General features: G+C 42.8%; 1 protein-coding gene across 1 annotated transcript in view; it reads left to right on the plus strand.

Moving 5' to 3' along the window:
* The first annotated feature begins 693 nt into the window (after positions 1-693).
* LOC110162646 (uncharacterized protein C14orf132) overlaps positions 694-13,448 on the plus strand; it is a 74,653-nt gene continuing 61,898 nt past the window's right edge. The window contains exons 1-2 of the mRNA XM_055160679.1: positions 694-802; positions 8,147-8,235. Of these exons, the coding sequence (XP_055016654.1) occupies positions 694-802; positions 8,147-8,235 (198 nt within the window). The remainder of the gene's footprint in view (positions 803-8,146; positions 8,236-13,448) is intronic.

Consider the following 13,448-nt stretch of genomic DNA (forward strand, 5'->3'; position numbering starts at 1 on the left):
ATCTCTAACTTTCATTTATTCAATTACAGGTGGGTTTAGAGCTCAAAAATCCTTAGAAAAACAACGTTCTGACTGTAACTTGGTCTGGTTCTGTCTGAATGAACATAGAAAGGTTTAATGCCACACGGTGAAACATTTCGGACAAAGCACTAACATCTCCATGGAGAAAATCATTTGCCGGAGCTTCCACCACCTTCAAGAACAAACCAGTTGTCACCAGTAGAAGCCGTGTTTCGTATCTGGGGACACGGTTAGGTCACGTTCAAAGGATTTAAAATCAAAATCTTACGCGCCGTCCTTTTAACGTGACCTGACAGCAGTTCACAATGCATATCACATCTGCGGAAAAGCGCGCCTACAGCTTTTGTCACTTACGGAGACGGGAGCTAAAGAAAATCTGAAAAGTCCAAACCGCACCTCCTCCCGAGCCCCTCGCCTTCAGGGGAGGAAACCAGGAAACCGGCGAGGGCAAGGTCAGAGCAGACGCAGCACAAAAACAAAAAAAAAAACAAAAAAAAAAGAAACGAGGAAAAACAAAACGGCGGGGTGAAGGCTGGACCCCCGGGCGCTCACGGAGGAGTGGTGTATTGTGGGGAAATGTGATTGTAGCCGCCACCAGAGGAGCCGGATGACGTTAGCGAGGGCGGAGGGAGGAGGGTGGGGTAATCTTAGGGGCTGATGTTAAAGGAAACGATGTTGTCCGCTCGGCCTCATGAGACGGGAGGAGGTGTGTGTACGGGAAACGCAGACGCAGGGTCTTTAGGACGGACTGGACGGGCACTGGATCCTGGATCATTGGAGGGTTTGACTGACAGATAAATCATGTCAAATAAAATGTTAAAAAATCGTAATCGCAAACGACTATTGTGACTTTACTGTCGTCTTCTGTGACACCGTGCGGGAAACTGTAGAATAGATATTGATTCTAATGGAGATTCAGCAGTAAAATGGTAAATGATTGGCTTGGGTCTTTTTAACGAGAGAAGTCTGCTGTCAGTCCTCGGTCAGTAAAAGCGTGGAGTTTGGATCGTTATTTTTTTATTTGGATTTTTTTTTTTTTAAGCCAAAAAAACAAGACTAAACCAGGACTAAGTCAGATCCAATGAACACAACAGCTGCACTGTGAGCGACTGTGTCAAAACAAAAACGTTTGGACAATACCATCGCCCACATCATGCAAACATCACTGCTTTCAGCTTTATTGGCCTTAAACATGGTTTCGGTCTGAAGCAAAGTACAACTGTAGGTCTGTACCAGGGCAGCAGTATCTACAATAGCAGTTTACCACCACCGGGTCTGGACTGAATGAATAATGCTCTGTAAAGTGTCACTGAGTGTCCAAAAAAGTGCTTTATAAAACTGATGCATTAATAAAAGCCAGAGAGCTATGAGTTTTATCTGTTGCAAGAAACTGAGGAAGTAGTAGTAGTTTATTTGTACAGCACAATTCGTACAAGTAATTCAAAGTGCTTTACAGAATAAGAAATACATTAAAATCATAATAAAAACAAATCAAAACATAAATAATCATGAAGATTAAAATTAAAAAAGAGAGACATAAATTGGAGAGAAGAGTGCAGAATGAAAACCTTTCAGTTATATCCAATCCAATCCAATCCACTTTATTTCTATAGCACATTTCACAAACAAACTGTTTCCAAAGTGCTGCACAAATACATACAAAATAACAACAATAAGATGATAAAGTAAATTACTAAAATAATATTAGTCTTAAAGTAATAAAACTAGTAAAATAATATAAAACCAGTAAAATAAAAATAAAACTATATCATAGAATAGAAATAAATAAACCAATAAATAAATTAAATCAGTAAAACCAATAAAAACACATAAAAATAAATAAAAGACACAGAGGAGCAACAACTCACGCGGTGTTAAAAGCCAGAGAATAAAAGTGGGTCTTCAGACGAGATTTAAAACTCTCCACTGTGGAGCTGCTCGAACGTGAAGCGGCAGATTGTTCCAGAGTTTAGGGTCGACCACAGAGAAGCTCCTGTCCTCCTGGTTTTAAGTCTCGTCTTAGGCCCTGAGCTGGAGCTGGACCTCGGACCTCAGAGCGCAAGCAGGGGTATAAAAAATATGAATATATGTACAGTCAAACAGAAATGTTTTGAGCCTGGATTTAAACAGCGTCACAGAAGAGTCTGTCTCACATGTTCAGACTGTTCCAGGTTTTAGCTGCTTGAACCTGAAACTCTGACTCCCCTTGTTTAGTCGTGACTCTGGGCACCAGCAGGAGTTGGTCCCTGAGGTCCTCAGAGTGTGAGATGGTTCATATGACACTAACATGTCACAGATGGACTTTGGTGCTCGGCCATGGAGACACTTGTACAAGCAGAGCTGCTTTAAAGTCTCTGAGGCACAGAGCTCTGGCAATCTTCTGACAGGGCACAGTCAGACGCCTATTAACCCTCTCCAGGCAGACGTTGCAGATTTGCAACAGCTAAATTCCAATTACCTACTTACTCCACATCCATATTTTATGAGCTTTTTTTACTCAGGAGCCTTTTCTCCCACCCATGCTGATAAACGTGGACGATGCACGGCTCCACGCAAACGGCCAGAAGTGCAAAATACTTTTCTTTTTACAAAGGATAAAAAAGTCAGGATTGTATATTACTACCCCATATTATAATTTTCCCCAAATATCAGATTTTTCCTGATACTAAAAATTAATTTGAGCCTGAGAGGGTTAAACATAAACCATTATCCATTTATTAGTGCACAAAATGAAACATGCACAATGGTAATTAATCAGATTTTAGAAATGAAGTGCAATACATATAATTCAGAAATCCTTTGATGAGCTTCTTGGAAGGAGGTGGAGATGTACAGATCTACAGGACTGGTGGCTCCTGAGCTACAGGTTGGAGACTCCTGATCTAGAGAGATTCGATCATGTTTGAGTCATTCTGTAATTGCTTATTTTCAAGGCACCATTTTGCTCTTCTGTGTGTGGAGTATTTCATTCTCCTATTTTATTTTCTTCATCAGTGACACATGTAGGATTCAGCAGTTTCCCGTTCACATTTTGGTACAAATGCTCGAATGTGATGTGCAGATCTCTGATTCTGCCTCTTTGATGTTCACAGTGACGTCAGCTCCTTTGGGCTCCACAGTTTTCAGTCAGTGGGTTTGTTTCTTTTATTAAGTTGTTTTACATGAATATTGTGATTTAAAACGTGTATATTATAACATAATGATCCACGGGGCTTTAGGAGATGAGAACAACAGAGCAGAAACGAGCACAAGAGGGTTTCTTTAACACATGAAAACAAACACACGATGAACATGACACTGGCTCTTTATTCAATTGTCGCGTTTTCACAGAAAATCTTGGCTCGATTCTTAATTCACTCTAATGACGCCGAGAAAACGGGAATAATCCACAGCTCCATAATCCTGCTGAACGTCAGTGTAGTGTGAGCTGCTGTCACACCCACTCCTCTCTCTCCTCTCTCTCTCCTCTCTCTCCTCTCTCTCTCCTCTCTCTCTCTCTCTCTCCTCTCTCTCTCCTCTTCTTCTCTTCTCTCTCTCCTCCTCTCTCTTCTTCTCTCTTCTCTCTCCTCTTTCCACTCCTCCTCTTCGCTCTCTTCTCTCTCTTCTATCTCCTCTACTCTCTCTCCTCCTCTCTCTTCTTCTCTCTCTGCTCCTCTCTTCTCCTCTTCTCTCTCTCCTCCTCTTCTTCTCTCTTCCTCTCTCTCTCTCTCTCTCTCTCTTCTTCTCCTCTATCCTCTCCTCTTCTTCTCTCTCCTCGTCCTTCTCTCCTCTCCTCTCTCACTCTCTTCTCTCTCCTCCTCCTCCTCTCTCTCTCTCTCCTCCTCTCTCTTTACTTCTTCTTCTCTCTCCTCCTCCTCTTCTCTCTCTCCTCCTCTCTCTTTACTTCTTCTTCTCTCCTCCTCCTTTCTCCTCCTCCTCTTCACTCTCTCCTCTCTCTCCTCCTCCTTTCCACTCCTCCTCTTCTCCCTCTTCTATCTCCTCTACTCTCTCCTCCTCCTCTCTCTTCTTCTCTCTCTGCTCCTCTCTTCTCCTTCTCTACTCTCTCCTTCTCTTCTCTTTCTTCTTCTCCTCTCCTGTTCATCTCTCCTTTTCCTCTCTCCTCCTCCTCTCTCTCCTCCTCCTTTCCCCTCCTCCTCTTCGCTCTCTTCTCTCTCTGCTCCTCTCTTCTCCTCTTCGCTCTCTTCTCTCTCTGCTCCTCTCTTCTCCTCTTCGCTCTCTTCTCTCTCCTCCTCCTCTCTCTTCTTCTCTCTCTTCTCCTCTTCTCTCTCCTCTACTCTCTCATTCTCTTCTCTTTCTTCTCCTCCTCTCCCCTTCATCTCTCCTTCTCTCTTCTCTCTCTCCACATTCTCTCTCTCATCCTTCTCCACTTTCTCCTCCTCCACTCTAACCTCGTACTCTCTCTCTCTTCTCCTCTCTCTCTCTCTTCTACTCTCCCCTCCTCCTCTTCTCTCCTCCTCTTCTTCTCTCTCTTCTGTCTCCTCCTCTCTTTCTCCCTCTCTCTCCGTCTCCTCTCTGCTCCTCTCTTTCCTCTTTTCCTCCTCTCTCTCCTCATCTCTCACTCCTTGTCTCTCCACTCCTCATCTCTCTCTTCCTCCTCTCTCTTCCTCTCTCTCTCTCTCCTCCTCCTCGTCTCTCTTCTCTCTCTCCTCCTCTCTCTTCTCTCCTGCTCCTCTCTCTCTCCTCCTCTCCTTCTCTCTTCCTCTCCTTCTCTCCACTCCTCCTCTTCTCTCCTTCCTCTCCTTCTCCTCTCTGCTCCTCTCTTTCCTCTTTTTCTCCTCTCTCTCCTTGTCTCTCCACTCCTCATCTCTCTCTTCCTCCTCTCTCCTCTACTCTCTCCTCCTCTCTCCAACTTCTCTCTCTCATCCTTCTCCACTTTCTCCTCCTCTCTGTCCTCCTCCACTCTAACCTCGTACTCTCTCTCTCTCTCCTTCTCCTCTCTGCTCCTCTCTTTCCTCTTTTCCTCCTCTCTCTCCTTGTCTCTGCACTCCTCATCTCTCTCTTCCTCTTCTCTCTTCTCTCTTCGTCCTCTCCTTCTTCCCTCTCTGCACCTCTTCTCCTCCTCTCTCCTTCTCTCTTTCTTATCCTTCTCTCCCCTCCTCCTCTTCTCCTCACGTTCTCCGTCATCCGTCTCTTCAAACTGGAGCGAGGCTTTGGAGATCAGTGTGAGGAACATCAAGGAGCCTGTTCAGTATGCCCCACGCACACACACACACACACACACGCACACACACACACGTACGTACGCCTTTACCTCCGCGCGCGCCCTTAGAGCCCGTCTCACTGTAACGTACGCCGCCGCGCTTTTATCTTTTCTTCACTCTCAAGTCTTTGGAGAGACGGAGAGAGTTGGGATGGAGGACAGTTGGTGGAGAACACTGCACATGTTCAAATGTTTTTAGACTCCAGATGATTCAGGACCAACGAGATCAATCTGTGTGTATTTGTGTTTTGGTTATTTGTTAAAAATCTGAAAGAAAAAAAAAAAGCTACTACTAAGAGCTAAAAACTTAAAAGAGCTGTTTGTTTCCTGTGCTAAAATAGGTTCTACTGCCTCAAAGGAACTGATTTAATTACATAAACCTGACCTCCTCTGTAAATACTGAGGAAATGATATCTTTAATTCATAATAATTGTAATGCTGATTTATTCTTAAAAACATTGGAGATGATGCCGAGTTGTTTTTGTTTTAATGTGGTGTTTATGTTCAGTTAGAGCAGAGGTTTTCAAAAGGTCTGATTCCCCTGGGAGGCACCAAAGACTAAACCAGGACTAGAAGTGAGATCGGGCCTAAAAAATCCAGCCCGACCCGACCCGGCCCGCGGGTATTAAAACCCGACCCGGCCCGAGCCCGACCAATTAACTTGATTTGCAGGCCCGAGCCCGAAGCAAACCCGAAATGTCATATTTTATTTGTGACTCGGGAGGAGGAGCAGTGCTCAGCGTCGAGGTGCCAGTCTTTTTGATCTCGTATGAAGCAAAGCGCCACATTGACGACATTCAGCGAAGCCAACGCAAGTTTCTGTAGCATTTTCAACAATCAATTTGAAGCTTTTCCACACCTCACTCTTACCGGTGCGTGTTTGTCTTTTCAGTTCTCCTGCCTTTAGTTTAACTTCTTGCTCCTCCATATTGGGGACACCAGGTCAAAATAGATGCAGACTTGCGGAGGGGAAGATTATTAAATTAAGAGGGGGCGTTCACGTGCGCTGTTTAGTAGTTAAATTGCAATTACATTACATTACTTCTCTGTTTTATCCATATTATTTATTTTATAACAAGTATTCCTTAGTTTAGTATCCACACATCGTTTTAGCATACATTTTATAAACATATATTTATTTGAAAAAAAGTCAGCGAAAGAGAAGCCCGACCCGACCCGAAGTAAGGATTGACATTTTAGGCCCGACCCGACCCCAGGACAAAACAGGACTAAACCAGAACTGAACCGAGAATGAGTGTCAGAACATGCCCAAAGGTTCACCCACGTAGTCCGACTAGCGCAGAACTTCACGCCTCACTGGGCTACGTGCAGCCATCGCCTGATCGCGCATTGCGGACGCCCTGCTTCGCCAGCTCGGGGTTCTCTCTCAAGTCCAAAATTAGTCCTGGTTTAGTCCTGTTTTAGTCCTGTTTTAGTCCTGGTGTCTTACTGATGTTCAGTAATGTCAAGAGTAACCTTCATTAGGCTTCATGAAGTTGGAAGTTGGAAATTATATCCTGTTGCAAACCCCTGGATTAGATGATTATCCAATCAGAAAGCAGAATGAGCCTCACATCACTCTCATTTTTGTGTTGCCATTTCCAGTGTTGAAATCCAGTTGGTTTAAACCTAAAACCCAAGCCTAAACCCAGCACCTGCACAACCCTGAACCAGTGCTAGTGCAGCCGCTGCAGTTCAGGGAGAGAATGTTTCAATGTGCATTGTCCACATTCAAATAAACTGATAAATAAATCAAACTAAACATGAAAATACCAAAGTTCTTCAAAAGCTTGTATTTTTCATGTCCATAGTTTTATATCCAGATGCTTCTACATACAGTAAGAGATGATTTCTGCTTTTCATTAGACACATATTTTGGTCGGTTCCATTCCTCATGTTATAGGTGAGACAAAAAAGCATCAATCTTTTTTACCTTATTACCTCGATTCTATGCAAAGTCCAATACCTGGATATTACAGTTTAATATATACATAAGGATAGAGAATCAAGTATGTATCCTGTGGTGTTAATGTAAAAAAAAACTAAATCTCATTCTCAGTTTATGTGTATTTATTATATGTTCAGGTCTCATGTGAAGCTCAGAATCTCCAAAATTCCCTCCCTGAGCTGCAGTTTTTGGGGTTTAGATAATGACCGTTTAAATCAGGGAGAGACATTTTCGGTTTCAACACGCTGAATTTCCACAATGAAACTGGCAACACAAACAGACATCATCCATGCATATCTGAATCGTTTTCATGTTGGAGTAATTTAGCGATCTCTCCCTGTCTGACCCCTCCTCATCTTTAGCAGCACAAACCTGACGCGACGTGCGGCAGTTTCATTAGCGGGACGCACTCTGATTGTGTTGTGACAGCGCTCTGAAGGGGGAGTGACTTAGTGCGGGAAAGAAAATGGAGGGAGGAATCAGAGCGTGGAAAACCAAAACTGAAAAACGGAAACTAATTAAACATTTGAACACATTTGCAGTGAAGAGAGAAAGTTTAAACAACAAAACGGAACATGATGATCGAAATATTTATGTGTTTGCAGGTAAAAAAAATAAAATATCCCTCTTTTTTCTTTTTTTTTTTTGCAATGTGCACATAGCGTCACCCTCCTCCTCCTCCTTTCATTCACTCTCAAACACCGTGTCCAATTAAAAGCTGTCGTCTCGGAGCTGGAGGCGGCGTGCGTTTACACACTTCACACCTCGACACACACACAAACGCACACACTCGCAGCTTCCGTGCTCGGTGGGGACGTGACATTGACTTCCTGGGAGATTTCCTGGAGCGGGGTTTCCCTGCAGTGTGTCGTGCGTGTCGTGCGTGTCGCGTCGTACAGAGTGTGAAAACAAGAGGGCGCTGTGGACACTCCTCTGTGCTCTTACGTAATCCACCGTGTGCAGTTTTATATTTGTAGTTCCTCTCGGAGAAGGTCATGTGGCTCAGGTGGAAGTCTTGAAGAACAACCGGAGCAGACTGTTGTGGTGTCATTTGGCAAGACGCGTTGTGAGTACTGAGTAGAAATGAGATAAATAAGAAACTATTAATAATGTAAGTGCTGTTTTTGGAGAAATGAAAATGAGTGTATGGACAATCTGTGTATCATTAGTTTATTCATTTTTCAATATAAAACCAAAAATAAGAAAATGAAAAAAACAACCATTTTCTTCATTATTTGTCTCCAAAACCAAAATGAAAAAAACAGATAACAATTAGTTTTTTCAGTTTTCGATTTTGTGTTTAAATGAAAAAATGGAAAAAAAAAAAAAAAAAAAAAAACGGACCTTTTTATGTGACTTAAACTGAAATGGTCTCAGTCCTGGTCTCAGTCCCTTTCTCGGGTTAGGGTTACGGTCTGAGTTTTGGTCTGGTCCCGGTTTCAGTTCTGGTCCCGGTCTGGTCCTGGCCTGGCCTCGGTCTCAGTCCCGGTCTCAATTTCCCATTTACATGACTTAAACTGCGATGCCGGACTGAACCAGGACTGAACCAGGACTGAACCAGGACTGAACTAGGTCCAGGATCAGACCAGAACCAGACCGGGACTGAGACCAGGACTGAGACTGGAACCAGACCAGGACTGAAAACGGTTTAGTGCTGTTTCAGTCTTGGTTCAGTCCGGTATCGCAGTCACGTAAACAGGAAACGGTCGTTATCCGTTTTTTCATTTTGGTTTTGGAGACAAATAATGAAGAAAATTGTTGTTGTTGTTGTTTTTTGTTGTTGTTTTCTTATTTTGGTTTTACATTGAAAAACGAATGAAGTTTTTTTTTTGGGCAGTGAAAAGAACAGATGAAACATTAAACCAAGCTTGTGATTCATCTTTCAAACAACACTATTTTCTTGGCCAAAACTCCTTGTCAAAGTTGATCTGGGCAGATCTCAGAAGGCTGGAACTGGTTAGTATTTGGACGGGAGAGCGTGAATACCAAGTGCCACAGCCGAGCGCCAGTGTCAGATCATTGTGTCATTAGGAAAAACACTTGCTTGCCGAGTATGAGGCTACGTTTATATGATAACGGTCTGAACAGAAGAAGCGAAAGTGGCGTCGCGTCTTCACTTTTTATTCCGTGTTTAGACGAGTGTGGAATTCTATTGAGTATACATGCCAGGCGGCTCGGTGGTGACGCTCAGTGGTGACGTATGTGATGTAAACGTGTACGTGACCTGAGCAGATCTGACCAGAGTTTTGCGTCTTGGTCAGTGTAGACGGAAATGCTACAGCGGAGTGTATTCAACTTTTGCACTCTGGAGGGCGGTTTCATATTTCTGTGTTTTAAGCCCCAAAAACGCCGTCACCGTCTAAACGAAAGGCACTTCTGATAAAAATATTTTGTCGTTTTTACCCGCAAGTGTTCTCGTGTACAGACCCTAAATGTGGTGTTTGTGTGAGTGTTGGTGGTTTTCAGAGCCTCACTTTCGTCAGTCTGTCCCAGGGCAGCTGTGGCTACAACAGTGTCTCACCAGCACAGTGAATGAAGAATGCGCTAAACTGTAAAGAAACTATGAGCGTCTGGAAAAGCAACATATAAACAAATGGATTACAGTCGTCCCTATATCGCGGTTTCGCCTATTTTTTTTTTTTGTGTGCAATTTTCCATGCCTTTTTTTTACAGTGTATGAATGCATATTGCGTTCATCCTGCGTCCTGATTGGCTAAGGGACTCCTGTCTCCTGTACAGTACAGAATGTGTTCAGTCAACTTTACATAAATGTTGGATCTGTATCAGTGTGATTCTGAAGTGCTATATATTTTTGCAAGTTTTTTCCCCGACAAAACCCACAATGTCGACGAAATGTTCTGCACCGACAAAGGCTCCTGCGGTCGCACCTAAAAGACAGAGGAAGATCCAAAACATCGCACAGAAAGATGGATTTCTGGACATGCTGAAGGAAGGTAGAAGTCACTCAGCTGTAGCAGAGTCCTGCGCCGGGTCCGTACACAGAAATAGTTGCTGAAACCAGGACTTAAAGGTTGTATGGAGGATTTTTTTTGTTTCAAATTGTCAATGAAAGTTTAAAATACCATTACAGAGACGCAGCAGCTTTGTAATTATAATGACCAAAAAAAAAAAAGAATGAAAATCTATCAACTGTGGATGTAGTGAGGACAGATAAACATCAGCCAATAGAAAACGAGGCTCCCTCATTTTCTATTGGCTGTTAGGTTGTCAATCAAACTCCCTAGTGTAACTGACTCGTCGGAGCGCGGGGATTATGTGGTTTATGCGGCGGTTCTTAGAGGCTTTTTCAAACTGTAGTTTCCTCGCATTTCGCACAAAGTTTGTTGAGACGGCGCACGAGAATCCACGACCGGTTCGCCGCAAAAGAAAGTCGGTTTTTGAGGTCGCTGAAAGAAGAAGAGAAGGAGAAAAGGAGCAAAGACAAACTGAGGTGATTCTTGGAGATTCCTTCCACCGATGGCGCGACTGAAACAGACGAAGGGTCTAAAAACTGACGCGTCGGTCGGTAAATTACCTCTAGACAGGAAACTTCAACAGTAATTCTGAACGCGCTGTATTTCTCTGCCCTTAAAAAAATCCTCTATACAACCTTTAAAGCGCAACTGGGCGACGGCTGCGCTTACAGAGCTGAGCCGGTCCTTTCTCCTACGGTCACCTTCGAGTCCGTCCTGACGGTGAGTCCTGTTTCAGTCCTGGTTTAGTCCTAGTTCAGTCCTGGAATTAGTAGGTTAGTCCTGGGTTAGTCCTGGTTTAGTCTTGGTTCAGTCCGTGATGTAGGCAGTGCAAAAGTTTGATATAATCTCGGGTTAACGGGCGGGTGCGGTGCTGAACTGTGCGGGTGGGAGTCTCCAAAAATGGACCCGTGCAGGACTCTGCGCTGTAGGTTCCATTACGGAATAAATTCATCTTCAGTTCGTTACATAAAGAAGGAGGAAAATAACAAAAGGACGACAGCAGCAATAAGTTTTAAGTCTGAGAAAAGTGTTTAAAGTGTGCGGTGAGGAGTTTTACAGCCTTAAAACAGATATAATAATTGTAAAATATAAAGTCGGCTACGTCGCGGATTTCACCTTTCGTGGGTTATTTTTTAGAACGTGACCGCCGCGATAAACGAGGGACCACTGTATTATTAGACTAGTGTTTCTTTTCTTCACTTTTGTGTTTAATTTGTTCCGTCCGTTGAGTTTTCGTGCGACACTTGCGCCATCTCCCAGAGCAAAACATGTGTAAAACATAATCAGAGTGCGGAGCGAGCCCCCCGAGCCCGACGCGTCTGCTTATGCCAGCCACACCAGCGCTGCCTCTGCATTTTTAACACGTGTGCTGTTAGTGACGAGGCTGCATATGAGTCCCAGTGTTCTACAGGAAACTACAGCCGGGAACCACACTGACAACCGCCGTGACATGTGCAGCAGGGACGCTTATGAAACAGACTTCTCCAAAACCCCGGGCACGCTCCAAAAAAAAAGTCATCTGGACAGTTTGACAGTGTGTGGGAAACTCTGAAATATTCATAATCCTGCTTTTAATTCCAGCCAGAAAAGACAGAATATATATTTACTGTATATTCAAAAGTTATAAAGCTGTTACCTCGTCAAAAACAGACCAGGAGTTGTGTTTTGTTTCTTTCACACATGTTTTACACTCAAACCCTGCAGATTTAGGCTGAGTTCAACACTCTGTTCCACCTTATGATGTCATATACATACAGGAAGTGCTCCACTGGGTTTTTAAACTCTATACACCTTCACTCAAGGGTGTAGGTTTGCATAGGAAAGGTGGGGACATGTCACAACCAATATTTGAAAACCCAGTAGTATTAATTTAATACGCTTTAGTTCACATTTTGTTTATTAGACGTTCTGAGATGTAGACGTCTGGTCATCGCGCAATTCATACTGGGAAGGATCCTCCGAGAAAGTGAGCATCAAACCTCCATGTTTGTTTTCCCAGTGCAATGCGTGTATTGTCAAAGTTGATCTTGTCAAGTCTTTGGCCCGGTCAAGCAGAAGTAAACAACAAGGCCAAAAATTCAATTTAATGCATCTGATATAAAAATGTATTGAACAGATACATATGTACTCTAGTTTATGAAACTGTTGACCTTTTTTCTGTACCATTTTTGGTTCTAAAGTTCCATATGTTTTAAACAGACCATGTATGAAACATGGAACAAAAATTATTTCCCAAATTTCAAAAGACCTGCAAATCATGTAAATAAATGGATGTATTTCATCATATCTTGTGTTATTCCATCTTTGAACTGTTGATGAAGGGACATTTTTTCAAAAAAATTTTATTTAAAATGATAAAAATTTGCTTGGAAGGACTGACATATTTTATAGAAATAGTTTCCTTTTATTTTGAAGTAATATTAAAGTTTTCGGAAGAAAAAAGCGACAAATTATGTAAAATCCTGCACCTTCTACTTGTTTGCACAATTTTCCCTCCGTTACTTTTCCCTCCGTTACCATGACCTTTCTTAATAAAAAATCTCATTACTCAAAAAGTAAGAGGTTTTTCAACCTAATCTTGTACCATATGGTAGAAAACTATATGAAGCAAATATTCAAACCAGTTTGTTAAGGATATGTAAGTGAGAACCAAGAGTTATCACTGTTTGGATTTATTGCCCAAAAAGTGCTGCATATTTCATTCCCTCCGTTACCACAACATGAGTTTTTAAATTTTTTGTCAACAACTTGAAAGAATATCACAGGTTTAACTTGACCCTGTTGGAGTGTAACTCTTTCCTACATTCTGATACTTTACTTATTTCAATAGTCCCTCTAGTTTCTGAATAAGAGACATTTGAATGTAAAAAATCTGCCCCTGTTTCCCTCCGTTACCACTTGACCGGACCCTTTTGAACCATATCACTTTTGTTTCTGGTTCTGTCATATTTTAGTTTTGGGATTCGGACATCATAATTGTGTGGTTGTTGGATCCTAACAGCGGAAAACAGGTCGAGAAATGGGCTTCGGAAGTTTGGGAACTCCATAACTGTAAAAGGGAATCAGATGTGTGTGACTGCAAACCTCTGTTCAAACTGTTTCCCTTCTCAACGGAATTGAAAAATAGTGAAAGGCGAAGGCGATGGGCAGGTGTGATCCACAGGAAGGACGAAAGCAAAATCCCGATCCCTCGCTCAATCTGGTTTACAAATTTAAAAAGTCAACGCCAAAGTGAAAGGCACCAGCTGTTCGCCAAGAAACACCTTCCACTGCAAAGAGACCAAGACGTGATGTTGATGTAAAA

Source organism: Boleophthalmus pectinirostris, unplaced genomic scaffold, assembly GCF_026225935.1.
Source record: "Boleophthalmus pectinirostris isolate CB_2022bp ecotype Guang Dong unplaced genomic scaffold, ASM2622593v1 HiC_scaffold_10, whole genome shotgun sequence".
Classification (NCBI taxonomy): Eukaryota; Metazoa; Chordata; class Actinopteri; order Gobiiformes; family Gobiidae; genus Boleophthalmus; species Boleophthalmus pectinirostris.